Source organism: Gekko japonicus, unplaced genomic scaffold (genome assembly GCF_001447785.1).
Source record: "Gekko japonicus isolate JY-2015 unplaced genomic scaffold, Gekko_japonicus_V1.1 scaffold558, whole genome shotgun sequence".
NCBI lineage: Eukaryota > Metazoa > Chordata > Lepidosauria > Squamata > Gekkonidae > Gekko > Gekko japonicus.
In genome coordinates this window covers 407,779-427,791 of record NW_015170908.1, presented here as the reverse complement: position 1 = coordinate 427,791, position 20,013 = coordinate 407,779, and the positions used below count along the sequence as shown (strand labels likewise).

At 41.5% G+C, this 20,013-nt stretch overlaps 1 protein-coding gene across 3 annotated transcripts in view; it reads right to left on the bottom strand.

Annotated features, from left to right (window-relative positions):
• Nucleotides 1–246: 246 nt before the first annotated feature.
• Nucleotides 247–20,013, bottom strand: part of CDC42 (cell division cycle 42) — a 20,384-nt gene continuing 617 nt past the window's right edge. Inside the window, exons 2-6 of one of the 3 annotated variants that reach the window (XM_015418673.1) lie at nucleotides 14,058–14,199; nucleotides 12,723–12,795; nucleotides 10,859–10,968; nucleotides 10,524–10,721; nucleotides 247–1,623 (exon numbers count right to left, since the gene is read on the bottom strand). In XM_015418673.1, coding sequence (XP_015274159.1) covers nucleotides 1,534–1,623; nucleotides 10,524–10,721; nucleotides 10,859–10,968; nucleotides 12,723–12,795; nucleotides 14,058–14,162 — 576 coding nt within the window. In that variant the 5' untranslated portion in view covers nucleotides 14,163–14,199 and the 3' untranslated portion in view covers nucleotides 247–1,533. Of the gene's footprint in view, nucleotides 1,624–2,934; nucleotides 3,093–10,523; nucleotides 10,722–10,858; nucleotides 10,969–12,722; nucleotides 12,796–14,057; nucleotides 14,200–20,013 lie in introns of those variants that run through there. The other 2 variants (XM_015418674.1, XM_015418675.1) reach the window with 2 other exon arrangements.

Genomic DNA, 20,013 nt, shown 5'->3' with positions numbered 1-20,013 from the left:
TAGCATATTGGTACCAATTAATTTGAGAGATTTTGGAGTGATTAATTTCAGAGTATGAATAAGCTGGCCAAAAAAGTACTCAGCAAGGAAAAGGAGTACAGTAGTCCAACTGGCTGTTATAATAGGGTGGTGAATCCCTCCTATCTCAAGGCGAGATTCGAAGAGTAGGCAAATGCTGGTATTTTCCAAGATATGCAAACTAAGGCATGGGTTAGGACAAGGGAAATAAATTATGCTCAGCCAGGCTTGTGAAGATACTTTATGTTTAATACATCTGAAAAAAAAATGCATATACAAAGAACTTAGACATGGAAAAAGCATCAGTTCAACACTAACGAGTCTACAAGAATTAGAGTCTGGGAAGATTGAGAAGTATTAAGACGGAGTATAGTTCTGGTAAGATCCTTATTAACATTGGAGTCAAGAGACCCTCATATGATATCTATTATACTGAACAACCATCTGGGCATCCAGAGCTACTGATGCACAATGCACTTTTAGCGTACTTCCTCAACTGGTCCCCAAGGTGCCAGATTGACCATCCTTCCCCTCCACGGTTTTTCCTGATGAGGCATGTCTCATACCCCTCCCCCTCCATCCAAGGTTAATGCTGAACCCTCTGGAGTCACGGGCAGCTTGTTAGCTTCAAACCACCACTGCAGCACGCAACAGCCGTGTAGGTGGGTTTCAACACAGCAGTTCTGCTGCTGAGAATAAGAAGCCTGGGCTTACCAAAAGGGGCTTGTTAAGTCAACTCAGTCTGTTGGATTTGTTTAAAAAGATGAAATTCTCCCCTCTTCATTAACGCCTAACGATGTCAAGTTTTGAAAACTAACCACAAAAGTGAGCAATTGGCAAAGTTGGGCTTTTTAAAAAAACACACACAAAAGCTTTTGGCTGAATTCATGAGCAAAGGGCTCATTTACACTTTATGTCTTAAAGGGCAAGATCGGAGTTTCTGACCTGCTCAGAGAAAATAAAGGGAAACAGATCCAAGGCAACTGTAGAGGAGATGCAGATTAGAAGGATGTAATACACCCCTCTTCAAAAAGAGCACCAGTTGGGGACGCTTTAGCTTTCAGAAAACGATCCAAGGACTGAAACACGCTCAACCCCCCAGACTGCAAGCTGGCCACAGAATCCAAGTTGTACCAGTCTCGCTTGATGGGATAAGAGCCTAACGGCCAGAGCCTAGAATTAGTCTTAAGAGAGAAGGGGGGGGGGATCACCACAAGCATGCCTGAATTTTAAAAACAAAAGTTTAAACAGTAAACAAAAAGACTAGTACTGATCAGTGTTTGTTGAAATACATTATTTCTTTAAAAAAATTAGTCTACCCGAAGGGCACTGGAGAAGAGCACTAACATTTCCATCTCACACAGGGAGGGTATGGGAACAGGGTGCACGGCATTTGTCATTATTGCAAAAAAAAAAAAAAAACCAATTGGAAAATCTGAATCTTTAATTTGATTTCAACATTGCTTTTAGTATGACATCAACACCAGCTTTGCAGAAGGGGCCGTGAAGGGATGTTCATAGCAGCACACACCTGCGGCTCTTCTTCGGCTCCGGGGGCTCCAGGGCAGCCAATATCGCCTCGTCAAATACATTCTTTAGGCCTTTCTGAAAAGGGGCAAAGAGAGAGGGGCTGTCTCATTTTCTGGGTTATTAAATGCAAACCATGTAAAAACCCACAAAGGCAAAACTGAGTAGTGAAGAATAGGATTCTGCAGTGAAGCAATATTCCTTTCTGAGTGTTCTGGATGTTTCATAGCCTGGACCGTGTTGCTGTGTTTACTGGCTGCTTTAAAAGCAAACCACCCGATTATTTAAAGCCATCAAGACTTTCAACCAGGCCTGTGTATTTCAAGAGATAAGAGCACGTGTGCTGAAGCAGTCCTCTCACCAACGGAAGAGTGTTAAGACTGACATAACATTTTACATGCTAATGGCAATGCAGAATGCCCAGAGTTCAAAATGGGAGAAGAAATGATTCCAGGTCAGAGGACAAGCGACATCCAGGTTGGATCAGCAAGCAAGCAAGAATGGAGAACCCTTTGGCGTCATTCGGTCAAGCTCCTGTCATGTACCCACAGGTTCGTGAAGCAGCACAGTAGGATTTCAAGCAGTGAATGGAACCAGAGTCCAATAATGAAAAAGGCATAGGTAGGTACTATATAATGCATAAATGTTGAAGTGAAGCAAAATGAATGCAAACAGGAATAATGCTTCATCAGGCATTTATACAAACAACTAATTTTAATTTTGAAATTTAAGGTAACTACAATTGTTTCTTTTTTTTCCTTCCTTCAGACAGCAAAAGTCAAAATGTATGACTTTTTTTCTTAAAGAAAACTTTACATTTTACAGTTGCAAGCTCTGAGTGATTAAAAATGTGGGCTACCATGTCATTGAAAACAGAAGTTTGACATCTGTCAAGCAGTAGCAGATACACTGAATCCCCAACCGCCGCCCCTGAAGACCAACAAATATTCCACTACAACACAAACAGCCAAAGCAACAGCAAGCCCCACTGCACAGAGGAAAACCAGAGATTCCTTCACCATTTCAGCATCACTTGCAGGTCACCATGTCAGGTACAATCATCATGCAAATACAGTTAACAGAGTCACAATAGGGGGGAAAATTGCACATTACTTTCCCATTTGGCTATCAAAAAACCTTACCAGTTTGATTATTCCTCTCAAGTGTTACTTTTAGTGACACCCTCAACCCCTTAACCAACACCCTAAACCAAAAAGCTATAAAAGATCCATCAACCCAAGAAGCAAAAGGTTTAAGCGAGTCCAGATCATGTTCCACAGTCATAACAAGTTGTATAAACGGTTTCCAATCCAAAAAGCTAATACAGAGTTTGCTCTAAGACATTAAGTAAAGACACAGCTTCTTTCAGTCAGGATGGTTTTATTTGTTTTGCAACCAGCTTTCTACAGCAGCAGGACAGAGGAAGCAGCAACAAGAAAGGAAAAAGAGGAAACTGTTTAAAATATACAGCATTTCCGTTTGGGTTGAGTTTCCGGAGGCTCGAGAGCAGCTAGGATAGCCTCATCAAACACATTCTTCAGACCTCTCTATAAGACAGAGGGGAGGAGAAAAAATAGTAGCTAGGTTAGAGGATTAGAGAGAGACACAAGCAGATACAAAGAGCATTCAGGATAAAGGTGGTAAGTGAAGCAGATTTACTTTGTTAAAAAGTAGATCTTCGAGGGGAAAAGGAAACAGACAAGCACAGCAAGGAAGTAGCAAGAAGGCCACTAGAATAAAAAGATATTTCCTATGTGCTAAGTATATTACCACAAGCATCTTCGCATGGAGTAGGAGGTTCCTTTTTTTAGGAGATTAAAAAATGCACCCTTTGCTCAAAATGACACATAATACTCTTGTTTATTCTTCAAGTGACCCATACAGCATTAGCTGTATCTTTTTTTAGATATTAATCTCAACCCCCAGCAAGGGGAAGTAAAGATCAATGCAAGTTATCCTCAAAATAAAAATGCATCAGTTGTTGAAAAAGCAACTCACTAGATAAAAAAGACAATGCATTTTTGCAAAAGATTAGGATATATTCCTACATCATGCCAGTAACAGCTACAGTCCATTATTCTGATAACAGTGGCAATGAGAGGTACCTTGCTAGCAGTCAACAGGGCCAATTTCAGCAGCCTACACAGGCAAAACTTGCTGCTGATCATAACATCTGGGATTTCATGACAATGTCACCACAGATAAAGATGGGTTATAGCCAGGGCAACACAGCGCAGGGTAGCTCAACTCCAAGATTTCCCTTTGTCTGCCACTCTTCAATGTCACTTTGCTGCTCAAGAGCGGCAAAGCATGCTCCCCTCTTCTTGTGTCCAATCTGAGAATTCTTACAAAAGCTGTCAACATGCTATTGGAAGGACTGGTAAGATGGTTCAGTAATTCATCATCAAGGAAATTCTTGGTGTCAACTGTGAATTTCCCTATTAGAAGTACAGGAACTACCAACTTAAATTATATACATAATATTTTTTCAGTACTGTGATGAACATTTTTAAATCTCCACCATCATTCTATATTTTCCAAGTCTAGGAAAGCAAGAATTACTTGCAATCTACTGCTAATGTCAGCATACCCTCTATTAAATGGTAAGCACTATCTACTCTCAAATACTACAAAATTATACCAAGTCAAGAAAGCCAGACAAGGGAAAAATCAAGAAACGGCAACTTCATGGAACCACACATGCTTCAGACCACAACAGTCACATCAGCATACACAGCACTAGTCTGCAATGAAAGGAGGATTTCCCGGAAAAGAAATGGTAATTTTGACTGCCATAAACCAATCATGATGCTTACAACAGAAACTGAAAGCATGGACTGGACTTGCCTAAATCTACTGTTTCCATATGCAGATGCCAGAACAGACAGAAATTTACAGTGCAACTGAAGCCAATGGACTAAGAAGGGTATAAGGGTTTAGGACTGCACTGCTGGAAACAGAATCTGTAAATACACATCTTGCATTCACCATCTGCACCTACAAAAGGCGATCCTTACATTTTTTGTTAACTTCAACCAATCTCACATGCAAATTTTAAAGCTGTGCCCTATGATAATTGATAACCAGTCAAAGAAAGCAGCTATTTTTTGCACCTACAAAAGACTATCCTTACATTTTTTGTTAACTTCAACCAATCTCACATGCAAGTTTTAAAGCTGTGCCCTATGATAATTGATAACCAGTCAAAGAAAGCAGCTATTTTTCTAGAAAAACTGGCATTTGAAGCAAATTTCAGAAACTTCTCTTTATCAAAAGAGATCAGCTTCTCGGCTCCGGTACGGCGCTGTGACGGGCGGCTCCCGGGAGCTCCCGAGCCGCCCAATTCTCTTACGTTCTTTTTGGAGCCCCACCTGGGTTCCAGGTGGGCTCCGCTTGGTTTCCTGGAGGGAGACCAAGTGGCAGGAGGCTTTTTCCAGCCCCCCCCCCATCTTCGGCAAGGACGGGGGTGAAACAGGCTTTGCCTCGAAGCGGGAGCGTTTGAAGAGCAGGGACATGGTCGCCATGTTCCTGCATAACAGCGGCCAGCCGTTTTTAAAATATTTACTTTTGAATTAGATTTGACACATCACAGTGAAGAGTTTATTCTATGTAGACTTAAGTTGAAACGAAGAAAGATTGACGATTATAACCCCCGTGGATATTCCCCTTTTGAAGAAAAAGCAACGGCCGCAAAATATATTTGGGAACAGAAAGTGATGAAGCTGGATAGGGGGTAAGAGACAGTTACTATTACTATTTCTGTTGAAAGAATTGGTATTTCTCAAGAGCTGGGTGTATAGCGTATTAAAAGAAAGTTAAAAAGCAAAGACCATGGGAAAACCTATGAATGTGCTTATTTAAAGTTTATGCATGTTGAAATGTTGGAATGAAAAAATGGAGTCGCTGGATCTTAACGAGGAGAAAGACCAGGATATAAAAGTTGGTGATTTGACTGTAGAAAAACTTCGGAAAATTTTGATAGAAGTGGGGAAAGCATTTAAATCAGCATGTGAGAATGTATTGAGGAGACACCAGTCTCTGTTTCTGGAGGTGAAAGATAATAAAGACCAATTATAATCAACGTAGAGGCTGGAAGAAGTCCAGGAACTTAACCAGGAGAGAGAGTTACCTGTTACTCAGCCTTTGCTCACAAAGGATGAGACTCAGGAGGATGATATTTCTAACAGCTTTTTGGAGGAACAAAAAAAACTGGAACCAGGAGTGACAAAAAAAACCTCTGGTAAAGCCTTTTCAGAGAAAAAAGAAGAAACCAACAGAGGAAAAAAATTGGGGAAAGGAGTAAAGAAGCGTAAGGTGTTTAAAAGACTAAAGCTTGTCTTAAGGGAACATGGAAAAGTCAAGTTGGAAATTGAACAACAGGAATACAAGGATTTACGACATCTAGAAGAGAATGAAAAGAGGAAAGAGGCTATGGAGGGATGGGGGAAGAAAAAGATACAAAGAGTTATGCCCAATGTAATTTGCTTGTTTGATATAAATGACTGATGTAAAAAGGAAATGAAATATGGTGTTATGGTAATGAGAAGCTTTTTACTAGTTACATGCAAATAAGTTCTACATTGTTGATACGTTAAAAAATATTTTCGGGGGGGTGTCTTATTTCTTTTTGGATTTCTCTCTCTCTCTCTCCTTCTTTCTTCACTCCTTTCTTCTTAATAATTTTCTTCCTCTTTTCTACTCCTTTGTAGGTGGGTATATGGTATGGAGAAAGAGAAGTCAAAAGGATATAGCTTTCAGGGGCAAACCTGAGCTTGATATTGAGATGTAGGTAACATTTATATATAGGTATCTGTAAGAAAGAAGTGGATGATGGTGAAAATGTAATTTCAGATATATTAAATTTTGTTTATATTTTTTATTATTGGTAAATTAATTGAGATGGGGAATTATTGTTAGGGAGGTAATTTTTAGTAGTAATATAATAGAAGTATTAATGGGATTTGTACTGTTTAAGATATGCTATTCTACTTGTTTTGTTATAATGAGTAAGTCAGATATTGTAGGTGATTGATATTTGAATATTTTAATTGAATGTTTATACCCCTCTGAAATTAGAATGAACTTTATTCATTGATTTATAAGTGAACCAAACAGAAAATTAGTCTGTGATTTTTTAATTACTTATAATGTCTTATGAATAGGAAGACTGAGTAATAGTAGTAGTAAAATATATATGGAAGCTTATAACTACTTGGTTAGATGAATTTAGGAGGAACTCGAGCTACGTAATGTGAAATTTTAGTTGGTTAGTATTGGAATAGTGAGAATTCATATTTTTGACCACTGTGATGAGTTGAGGAAATAGTTATAGTGTCTGTGTATGTCTCACTTTGGTTTTTGTGTTGGGGTGGTGAAGGGTGTCTGTCATTATGCATAAAAATCCAATAAATATATTTTTTAAAAAAGAGAGATCAGCTTCTCTTCTCTGCAAAATGGTTCCCATTCATAGATTATATTTCATCACGTGAAACTATTCCTCACAACTCGCTCCAATTTAGAATGCTCTGTTCCTAACTTTCCCCTTTTTAACCCTTCTTTCCACTCACCGACTAGGGCTACTCTCTCTGATGCAGCTCTACGACACAGGCCTAAGTATAGTTTTCCTCACATGTTGTAGACAATTTCTTGCTGGTTTTTTTTCCTCCCTGGTTTTTTCTCTCCCTGTAATCCATGCTTTCTGATGTAAATTACCTGGACTGTGATTTACAGTTATGATTAACCACTCATGTACTCTGTGATGCATTTATGCTATTGCATTTGCTGTTCTTCATTTGACTTTTCAATCAAATTGTTTTTAAAAAAGAGATCAGCTTAAACCAAAATATAAATCACATACAGAAAATACTGTTTAAATCACTAATTGAAATCATTTCTCAATTTATTTGGAATTGTTTCTCCACCGAAGGGAGCCCCTAACTGCTATACCCATGAAAAATGTGTTGATTTAAACCTGAAATATTTATACTATTTATTTCAGGCACATTTTAATTGATTTTAATACCTATCTCCTAATTTGATCCTAGGCTTATTTAATAGAAAACTAGTGCAGCTTGACATACAATACAAAGTTTCATGTTCATAGTGTTTGGTATATAGAGGCCCCGCGGTCACACGGGCCGGTTATTGCGGGGGAAGGCATGGCTAATTGCCCCGGTGCAGTTTGATGCGCGATCAGACTCGCCAGCAGCACACCACCGGTCCTTCCCTCAGCACCAGCGGGTAAACGAGGGACCGGAGGGGAATGCCGCGCGCCGGCACGATCACACCACAGGGGTCTGGAGGCAGCCCATGGCAAACATTTACTAGTACCTTGGAGGTACTAGTTTTTTAACTCGCATTGTTAGCAGTAAGCCACGGGTGTGCTCCACTTCTCAGATGTTGGGGTGTGATCGCGCCCGGATAATCCGTCCACCATCCGCGCCTCTCCCGTAGCAACTTTGCCAGAGTTAAACATTGCTAACTTGAGAACTGAACACCGGCAGGTAGATGGCATGAAATAAACATATAAGATTGTCTACAGGATGGTCTCTCCTGATTGTCCTGACAAGATAGAAAATGAGTTGTCTTGTAGACAGGGATTGGATAGTAAAGCCTGTTCTAATTATATGCCAGTCTTGGATTAGAGGTACGATGGCCTGGTGACTATGGGACACTGTAAAAACTGCTGAGAAATAGTTTTTGAGTCTAGTGAAAAACGTTTGGACACAGGGTTTATTAAAAACATGTAGTACAAATATGTTTATGAAAAGACTATAGGATTTGATAATTCCTTTGTCTTAAGAGTACATTTTCAAAGACTTCTATTGTTTAAAAGCATTTTTGTCTACAATTAATGTGCTATGTCTAATAGATTACTGAAAAGTTCAGTATTTTCACTGTTTTAAGTTCAGCTCAGTTTCTAAAAAAAACCTGCTTCTATTGTGAGTGCAAGTTTTCTTGTCCAAGTTATATACTCTTGTCTACTACAACATTTGTTTTATTTGCAACTTAATTTCATACGCAATTAGATTCAGATTTTAAGTCTGTGAATATTTATATTTTAAAGAGGTATCTGTTACAGGTGAATTTCTGTAGAAATCAGTTTACTAACAGATTTAATTAAAATCATTTAGGGCCAAGCTAGAACTCAATAAATGTCCATGGACTGCCTAACTCACAGTAAGTACCAGTTTACATATGGAGCAGAGAGCAAGATGGGGGAGGTGTCTTTTTTCCCCTAAGGGCACGGAGTGCAACAGCTTGTACTTTCCTTTGCCGTACCTCACTGTGCTCTTTGAAACACTTATCCTACCCCACAGAAACCAAAATAAAGTAAGCTATGGCAGGGGAAGGGATTTATGTCAAAAACAAACAAACAGTCTTCCCAATAATACAGTTAACGTTTAAAGAGCGAATACCAATTTTAACATTACAGCTTTCTCAATGCAATACAGCGTATCATTACGCTGTTAGCCAAAAAAATTACAGGCAAGAGAAGTCAGGCAAGGGAAAGTCATCAATGGGCTCAAAGTCCCATAGCACCTTAAAGACTGACATTTATGTCAGGATGACTTTTTCAGAATCAGTGCTCACTTCTTCAGATGCTATGTGAGCTCTGACTCGCAAAAGCTCATGCTGACATAACTGCTAAGTCTTTTAAGGTCCCAACGGACTTCTGTTTTGCTACAACAGACTAACGCAGCCACCACTCTGCAGTTATCAAGGAATATAGCCCATGAGGCTTTCCTTGCAATCACAACTTTAAAAAGTTAAATATGCAGTGCTATATGCACTGAAATTTGAGCTTGAGAATCCCCAGCCCTTACACTGTATTTAGCTTTCTACAGCGCTAACATACCTCTTATAAATCACAAGGGCAGGCAAAGAGGTTTCCTTATTCAAAGCATTACGGACAAAATTCATGTCAACGTAGATCAGCCAAGATTTCAAGCAAGGGAAACGCCTCCCCCAAAAACAAATGAGTGCACAAGGGGGCTACTTCTCACCAAGTTATGATGCAACTGATGTCAAACCCCAATTCTGTCACACACCATTAACCAGAAATATATCCCACTATTGCTAGTAGCATCAAAGTTCTATGGACTACCAGTAATGCTCCACAGAATGCCTACAATTAGTTCTACAGCCTTATCTATATGTCAGTCTCTGCTCCTCCAGATGTTGGCCAAAATAAAATTATGACCTATAAAAGGTACTATGCATTGCTTAATCACAAATATCTAAAGGTGATGCCTATTTCTAACTACGTTCCATAACTTTTGGGTAGATAACTACTGCAATTACACCTGACAACACTAATCCAACATAAGCCACCATCCAGGTTCCATATTGTCACTAATATTTCAATTAAGTTTACACCTTTACATGTTGGCTACTTCCAACTACTGGGTCTGCTGTTATACATTTTAAATTGGGTTAGGAACAGTACTAATTTTGTCTCCTTCAATGAAGGCCCCATGAGTTATGTCTTGGCATAGCCCCTGCTGAAATAAAACAATGACATTGTTCTGTGCAATGTACCACTCCCCCCCAACACACACACACACATACTTGTTTCAAATAACTAATGTGTCTACACTGAAGTTATTAACACAAACTCTAGGACCTCGATAGAATACCCCGTGACCTTGAGACATCCACTTTATTTCTAGCTAGTGTTTTAATTTGGCTTTTTTAAATTAAAGACATGACTTGTCTTGTGGAAACCTTGTTCACCACACTTGCTTGGTGATAAGCCTGCGCCTGGAACAAAATCTGTTAGGCCTGATAAATGTTCAAGACGCTGAAGAGCCTTAACTTCCCAGAGCTAATGAAACTCTTTCCATAAGGCTTCACGTTTTTAGTCAACAGGATGAATGCCAACTAAGAAAAACTCACCTTCCAATTCAAGATGCCGATTTCCCGCGGCTGAGGAAAGAAGAGAAGGCAGTCCAGAGGACCACAGCAAGCAGGCTTACCTGTGTGAGTGCAGAGCATTCCACGTATTTGACAGCCTTCAAGTCCCGTGCCAGCTTTTCAGCAGTCTCAGGAGTAATAGGCTTCTGCTTATTCTTGGCAAGTTTCTCAATTGTTGAAGGGTCATCTCTGAGATCAATTTGGGTCCCAACAAGCAAAAAAGGAGTCTTTGGACAATGGTGAGTGATTTCAGGTACCCACTAAAAAGAGAAAAGATAAATATCACCAGTCATGACACACAAACTTAATGTGGTCAAGTATCACATGATATTTCACAAAGCCTTACAGACAGATGTCAGCATGGGTTTCGGGGGGCGGAGGGATGCCTCACACTCACCTTTTCTTTCACATTTTCAAATGAAGACGGCGAGACCACTGAGAAACAGACCAGAAACACATCTGTCTGTGGGTAGCTGAGGGGCCGTAATCTGTCATAATCTTCCTGCCCTATTATAATTAAATATATATATATATTAGTCACCAGTATTGAAGCATCTATGCGAACATAAAACACTTCTGCAAACAGACAAAGAAGATAGCTTCTTCCCAGCCAAACCAAAATCAAAAGTGGAGACCAAACCATGGAAGAATTGCAGCCACCCACTGGAACTAGCAACACAAGAACACTACTAATGTACCAATTTTACAGGTAGTAAGAGCCTTACTTGGCCAATGTCAGAGACCCAAATGAGAAGCAATCGCCCACTTACTCCGCAGATACTTGCTTACTTTAAAAGAAATGCTGCCATGCAACTTGCCAATCATTGTGACAAGTAACAATTGCTCCCTGCTGAGCAGCACACAGTAAATCACAGTTCCACCTGTCCCTCCAGTCTGTCTGCCACAGCAGGTTAGCCATGCGAGCTACCACAAGCTACTTCCAGATGCCTGTCCTGGTTGTTAAAGCAAGAACTAGCAGCATGAATTTGCCCCATCCTTCATTTTCCAACTCAGTAATACTACAAAGCAGAATGAAAGCTGCACAGATAGCCATTTCTCCGCTGGCTAAAAGCAAGAAGAAAGAGTGCTGTGTGTGCAGCCAATGGGATGCTACACTGTCTTAACACTTCAGTCACAGAAAGTTAAGAAATGTCTGCATGCTGAACACACTACTCTTCCTGTAACACTGATATCTCTGCCCTTTCACTAACTTCTCTGTATTGGCCCATTATTCTTCTACCACATTAGCCACAAGGTATAGATAGGGGCTCTGGGGCAAGTGATGCTCTGTCTTCTTGGTGCTTGGTGGGGTCAACAGTGGGAGGGCTTCTAATGTCCTGGCCCCACTGGTGAACCTCCTGATGGCACTGGTATTTCTGGCCACTGTGTGATACAGAGTGTTGGACTGGATGGGCCTTTGGCCTAATCCATCATTGGCATCTCTTATGTTCTTATGTTCTTACCCCACATCATCTGCATTCCCACACAAAAATGCTTCCGATGCTCATTTTTTACACTTCCCATAGTAGAGAACATGTGTCTTACTCTTGTATCATCAATTGCCTTCACATGCTCACAAAAGGGAACAGGCTCGGAGTCATGGACCAACTACAGAGAAGCTCACCAAATGGTGGCTGGAACTGGATAATACTGCCTGTGACGCTGTGGTCAAATCCTGCATTACCATACAAAGAATAACAGCAGGGAGTTTGGTTTTAAAGGGTTTTTCTAATTAACAGGCAGGTTGTTATCACTATAAACCAGAGGTGTCGAACTCGTTTGTTGCGAGGGCCGGATCTGACATGAATGTCACTTTGTCAGGCCAGGCCATGTGTGCCATAAAATGTAATGCCAGGTACCAGATATAAAAACTGTATCACTGGTAAGCTCCAAGTTGGTGTATCCTCACTGCAAGGCCTCATGGGCTGGGGGAAGTGCAGAGGAAAACCTGTATGGGCAGACTGGAGAGCCAGCAGTGCAGCACTGGCCAGATGCACCCACGCTGATTGACTGCTGCAGATGAGGTTGTTCCGCCATGCTGAAGCCACAAACAGAGCAGCTCTGCCCACTCCCCCCCCCCAAACAGTCTCCTGTTCCCTCCCTTGCGCTAGTTGCTCGCAGGCCACATATGAGCCCTGGACGGGCCGTTTCCGGCCCGCAAACATTATGTTTGACACCCCGGCTATAAATTTAGATAAACATCCAATAACACAACTCACAGCCTCCTCCAAGGCTAAATTAGCATAAAAATAAAAACCTACCGGCAGTATCAAACAGGCCTAAAGTATATGGCTCGCCACCAATCATCACCGTTACAGCATAGTTATCAAATACCTAGAAGGGAAAAAGGCAAGGAAGAACTTGAGGCACAAAGCCCCTTTTCAAAAATGAAACACAAGACAGATATGACCAAAGCAATAGCTAAACAAAGGTGAGGACTTGGGCTGATTTGTCCATCCATCATGGCTAAACGTAGCAACATTAAAGTAAAGGTGCAAGTCAATCATGGGAGTCTTATGAAAAGCAAGACAGATTACTACTGTAAGGAAAGTTTGTGCTGGCATTAGGTAATCAACACACATGCCAGCATGTATCCTTCTACTCCACTGGGCAAAGTGTGAAGCCTTCCTCCAACTTAAGTGGCTTTTCCACTGAAGACAGGGCCACTTATGTTGGAGGGAAGCTCCTTAGGCTGAAGGAAGTTCAACCAGTCTAAGAAAGGATACATACCTATGTGTTTACCCAAGGACTAGCAAATGGGCTGCATGCTGTGACGTAACAGCAAAGCTATACTTTTACTAAATGGGCACCGAGGGGGGGCACTCCAAGAAGGGATACTTTTTTGTTGTTCAGTCGCACAGTCAAGTCCGACTCTTCGCGACCCCATGGACCAGCTCCCGCCAGGCCTTCCAGTCTTCCGCCGTCCTCTGAAGTTCGCTCAACTTCATGTTCGTTGCATCGATGACACTGTCTAACCATCTCATCCTTTGCCGTCCCCGTCTTCTTTGACCTTCAATCTTTCCCAGCATCAGGGTCTTCTCCAGTGAGTGCTCCCTTCTCATTTGGTGGCCAAAGTATTTGAGCTTCAGCTTCAGTATCTGGCCCTCCAGGGAACAGTCAGGGGTGATTTCTTTTAGGATTGACTGATTTGTTCTTCTTGCAGTCCAAGGGACTCTCAAGAGTCTTCTCCAGCACCATAGTTCAAAAGAATCTATTCTTCGGCGCTCAGCCTTCCTTATAGTCCAACTCTCGCAGCCATACATGACTACTGGGATACTACAACCACTTAAAGAGCTGTGCTGAGGAGGAAGAAGTGAGGAAAGTCTTCCTAACTACCTAATGTCAGGAAAAGTATGATTTCATCTCCTCAACACAGCCCCCCCTCTCCCTGTGTTATTAGTCCATGAAGGTCCTGAGACTTTCAAACTTGCCTGGTCAGAAAGGACTGTTGGAGGGAGATAAAAGAAGGGAAAGATGTGCACTGCTATGTCCATGGATTGCTGGATCAATGCAAGTATATTACTTAATAAACAAAATGCTAACTCCTCCTCCTACAAATTAAACAGAAAAACAGAGAAGTCTCAACCTTTACTTACCGTTGGTACATATTCCGATGGGAATTTGTTTGTTGTGTAGGAAATTAGAAGACATGTTTTACCAACAGCACCATCTCCAACAACTACACACTTAATTGTCTGCATAGCTGAAATCTGCTATTGTATCACGTCCAAGATAAATCTATAGAAAGGAAAAGAAATCTGATGTTTCGATCTTACTAGCACAAAACACAGTATTGCCAAATCTTTTGTAGAAGCACTCAGGAACTATTCCCTAGCAACTGCTTCAACTGCCAGGAATTTAACTTCATCCCCAAAATAAAGATGGCAGGAAGAAGAGACCTACAGACCTGAAAACAGAGCCCTCTCCTTGTCCTTATATCTGACAAGGAACCCCAGTGTACTGCAGAGATTTCTGGGTCACAAATACATGTTATAGCTTTTTTCCATAGTCAATTAGGCACACAGAAAGGTTTCTTGCAAATACATGGGGTTTTCTTGATGAATGATGCATTACTAAAAAGACACTACAATATGATAAAGCATATATTAATAGCTAAATGCTTCTTTGTCTTAGGAACACTTAGCCACAGAAGAATATCAATGATGTACCTCCATTTTACACAATTACTGTACATGGAACGGTAATACGGTACACATATCTACACACAACAAAGTTTACCTAATCAGAAATTCAAAAATTTGTAGAACGCATTGAACTGTATATTCTTGCTAAGTTTGGGACCTTCTACCAACATATCCTGCACAATAGCTGGGGTTGGCTTTTAACCACAAGCACTTTCCTTCCTGTTTTGCAAGCAGTCACTGAAACGTAGTAATCGTATCCTAGCTGAGTTGAAAACCTAAACAATGAATTCTATAAGTTAATTAAGATTTTTCAAACTTGAAACACCATTGTTACAAGCACACTAAAGAACCAATCAACTGAAGGGATGCTTTATGCCAGGGAGTCTAGGTTAAATTAAATATAGACTTAAGTCCAACTTCTAATTTTACTAAGCTGCCTTTAATCAGTTTCATAACTGGAAACTGAGAACAATATAGACCAGGCATGCAAGTCTGTGGGGAAAGGTTAATTTTTTTCTGAAACTGAAACTTATTTGCAAGCTACATATATGCATTTCCCACCCCGCTTCCAACATGCTCAACCCATCCTTAAGTACTCCTGTATAATAGGCAGCCATTTCCCTCAACTAGAAGACCTACTTTACCAGCATAGGTGTTCTCCATTTGATGAGATCACAGCCCCTCCTACTGATGCAAGTGTCACTCCCTGAGTCACTGCACTTGCTTCCCTTTCCTCTACCAGACACACTGACAAGGAAGTACAGATGGAAAGCACTGAAGAACAAGGCAACAAAAGGTACACCTTTAGCTTGCCTTTTCACAGCCCAGCTTCTCAATGGAACAGCCTACTGACACAAAGGAAGTCTTTCTGCAGTATCTGCTGTAATACCTCGGATAGGCCCATCTGGATTTAATTGGAATTTTAAAAATCTATTATTGTAAGCCGCCTTCAACCACGAAGAAAACTGAGGTATCAGTGTTTCAATAAATAAATAGTAGCAGAACAAGCCACACTCCCAATGCATGAGAATCTCAGTCGGGTTTGCCACACTCTCAAGTACAGTTTGAGAAAGGGAACAAACTATTGTCCCAACCCTCATCACCAGAACAGCCTAAAAGCAATGTTCCCTCAATTTTTCCCCCTACTGAGCAGAGCAGTTCACATCCTGAGCAGAATATAACTGCTGTAATCTTAAAATGGGCAATGGGCAGTGCAAGACCCTGCACTGCTCCCACACTGCTGCTGAGTGGGGCCTCCTGTGTTAATGAGCGGCCGCTAATGTGCACAGCTTAGAGGGAACACTGCCTAAAAGATGTAGGTTTTAATGCTTTTTCACAGTGAATTGATTCAAATAATGATTTTGAAGCTACTGGTTTCAATAGTTTCCCATTTGGTAATTCAGGTATTTCCCCTAAAACAAAATCCATATGCCCAGCTAGCTAAAACCATTCAAACATATTAAAAGCTCAATGTATATAATACAGGAGGTTAAGAGAAAACCTTTGTTCCCACCACCCACATATTTTTTGTACTGTATTGTTCTGCTTGGCAACTGTGAAATTAACGGATTTGCATTTGCCCCTTGTGTATACTTGGCAAAAGCTCTAAGCAGCACCATTTACTTGAAGACCAAGCTTCCAGGTCTTTCCAGAACCAATGGCTGGTTGGGTGACAACTATACATTGAAAGTCAGGCATTCTGTAGAGCTCAGGTAGTTAGAAGGCATAAAAGGGAGTACACAACCAAACAAGTAGATTCAGCCAATGATCTTGTCAAACTATGAGACAGCATCTCTTGGGGACAAGACTCCAAAACCAGTTATCACTTGCCCACCATGGGACCCAAGCACATATGACCTCTTATGCCATATTTACAATGCTTGGAATCAAAATGCAATTTTTCCCACAGGTGTACTTTCAAAAGTACCTCTATGCATTGCAATACTGAACTCAAGGTTTTTGTTTTAAAACCTCACAGTTCCAAGACACTAATTTAAATTAAACACAGAAACCTGTATTACAACAATTTTTATTCTTTTTAAAAGTTACCTTACTTTTATCCACACATACTTGCTTCCCCTGGCATATCTATTCCAAAAACCAGAAAGATAAATCACGGAAACATAACCAGGCAACAGTGAACAGCAGCAACAACCAAGCAGGCAGACAGTTTGGGTTTTTCAGCGTTTCTTCTAAACAGTACTAGCGACATAATTAACAGAATTGAACACTGCTGAGCAAGCTTAAGATCACTAGTGCCTTAAAACTATTTTTCACTAATCTACCTGGAAACAGCTTTGCCTTATATTATAAATAATAGATATTTGAGTTCTGTCCCATAAATGGATAATGTAATCTGAAGTGCATCATACCCTCTCTTTAGCCATCTTGTAAAACCACTGAAAGTCCTTCAAATGTCAGCTGCCCTATTCTATTTAATCATAATGACTTACATTTTCCGAATACCATCTATCATCTACCCACTGCTATGTACAACAAATGCCCATGTTAACTTCCCCAGTCACTTTAGAGGAGTTGATTTATGACTTACAGGGAATATACAGAGTTTCATTAAGGCATCAGTTCCTACTCAAGGGAAACACCATGCAGTAAATCATTATATTGAGACTGATCATGGACATGTTTTATCCTGCAGCAGTACCACGTCACCATTTGATGCTTAATTTCTAGAATTTCTAAGGACTCCATATTTGCTGTATGCTGCACAGTAAGGAAGTCGTATCTAACTCCTAGCAAACCTAATACCAGAAGCAGTCAAAGGACAACCCATCAGCCCATGACAGCATACCATCTGCCACAGGAGTTAGATTACAAAAATACAACTGTGAGAACTAGTGACTGGGAACTCCCCACTAAACACAGGGGAAGATGACTAGAGCTATCGTGGTGATAAAACTAATCTGCTGCAGCTCCTGTATTTGCCTTCACAACACAGCAGCTGTTGGAAAGAAGCTATCAAACCACTTTGCCCAAAAAAAACCCCTCATTTACAAGTCTTCAGAATACCGGTACTTGTGCAACAAGCTTAAAACACTTGTCTCAAGTCTACCCAGAAACCACACCCACAGATGTGGAAAGCAGATGGCGGGGATAAGACACTCTGGGCATGCTCAAACACTCATTCCTCCAAACAAATGAGGACCTGAACACCACATTCAATACAGGGCCACCAACATCCCCTTACTCCCAAAGATAAGTATTTTCTCCACAGTCCATCTATGTGTACCTCTCAACATGTTCCACAATGTGCCTACTATCATCCTAGAGATAATAAGTATTTTGCATTTATACTCAAAGCACTTCACATAAATTGTCTTGTTATAATCCCTAGAATCCTATAAAATAGATCACATAAGTGCTCTAAAGAGACGGCTGAAACAGAGAGGCTTGCCCAGTATGTTAATGGCAGAAGTGAGATATGAACGAGGGACTTTCCAATTTGTAGCTCAGTCCCTTCTCCATTATCATGAACTGGATAAACCACTGCTCTCACTCATTACAATGCATACGCAAATTCTAATCCTCTGAGGCAGGATACCAGTTCTTTTTCGTCTGACAAGAGTTTTCAACCATAAGCATTGGATGTTTAACATTTTTGGTTTTAAGAGATATGTTGTTGACTCCCACCGGACTTAGATCTGCACTTACAGACTGTCACAACACAACATTAAGATGTCACTACGCTATTTGATTTTTATCCCAAACTTACTCCAAGGAGCTCAAAGTGGAACACATTGTTCTTGCATTCTGACATTTCACCCTCACAAGAACCCTGTCAGGGAGATTAGGCACAAAAAGCGTGTGTGGCTGGCCCCAGGTCGCTCAGTGAGCTCCTTTACAGATTCAGGGATTCAAACCTGTCCCCACTCCAATCACTACACCACACAGCTTTCTACATAAAGCATTTCCTTCCAGCTTCCAACTGCTGATGAAGCCCTCAGGAAGCAGAAAGGAACCACCACCACGTTTGGATCCAGTTCAGCAGAGAATCCTTTTCCTTCTCATTCAGTTTCCACTTCCAGACATTTTTCCACATCTCAGGGCAGCTCCCTCTAACAGCCCCATCCCGGAGAGACGTTATATGTATTTTTTAATTCCCATAAGCCCACTTCAGGAGTCAGTTTCAGCTGAAAAGTAGGATTTTAAAAATACAAACAAAACCATGCATGCATCCAAGCATTCAAAACACAATACAGTTCATTATAATGCTAAATGATAAGTCAGTGTTGATACTGCCATCATGCCCATATTGCAGATGGAGAGCTGAAACAGAGAGGTTGTTTTTCTCCCTTTCCCCCCACCCATCCTCCAAGGATCACTTCAATCCTCACAACAAACCTGCTTAACTGATAAGCAAGCAACCAGCCCAAGGGCACCTAAACTGAGCTCTACAACTGGATGGAGGTGCCAGTGTGGAATTAGGGACCAGAGAGTTCAAGCTAGGATCTGAGACAGCCTCACTCCGCCATGTGATCAGTCACCAGCTCTCTCTTGGCTCAAGATACCTCAAAAGGTTGTTGTGAAGAAGAAACGGGAAAAGGAGGAGCGTCTTGTACACCACACTGAGCTCTAAAACAGAAAGCAGACCCTGTGGAAGCCGCCTTTTACTGAATGAGGCCAGAGCTCTAGCAAGGCCAGTACTATCTACTCTAACTGGCAGTGTTTCTCCAGGGTTCTGAGAGGGCTGCCTTCACATTGCCAACTACCTGGTCCATATAACTGGAAATACGAGGAATCGAACCCGGTGCTTCCCAAAGGCAAAGCAAGCCACTCTACCACCGTGACAGGGGCCACTCCCCCACGACGACTCCTGAACCCAAACTCTTCCCTCAGCGCTCAAGGGGGCCAGTGGCCGGGCAACTGCTTCGGATGGATGGCGAATTACCTAAGGTTCAACCACCTCCATCTCCAATAATTAAAAAAAAAAGCAGATCAGTGGCCTGGACTTCCACCTTTTGGCCTAGTCTACCTGTTGGACTTCCACCTTTTGGCCTAGTCTACTCCTGCCAACCTAGCAGTTCGAAAGCAAGAAATTGCAAGTAGATGAATAGGTACCGCTTAGGTGGGAAGGTAACAGCGTTCGGTGCGCCTTGGTGTTGAGTCATGCCGGCCACATGACCACGGAAACGTCTTCGGACAGCGCTGGCTCTTCGGCTTGGAAACGGAGAAGATGAGCACCGCAACCCTAGAGTCGGACTCGACTGGCTTTCGAGCAAGGGAACCTTTACCTATTGGAGAGCGGAGGAGGCCACAGCCGGGCACTCCACCCTGAGGCTTTCCTGCAGGGCAGGATTTAAGAGGAACCCCCCCCCCCAAAACCAGAGTCCTTGGAGACCCCACTGCCGGTCAGAGCGGACAACACCGCCCTTCGCCGATCCGCGGCCTG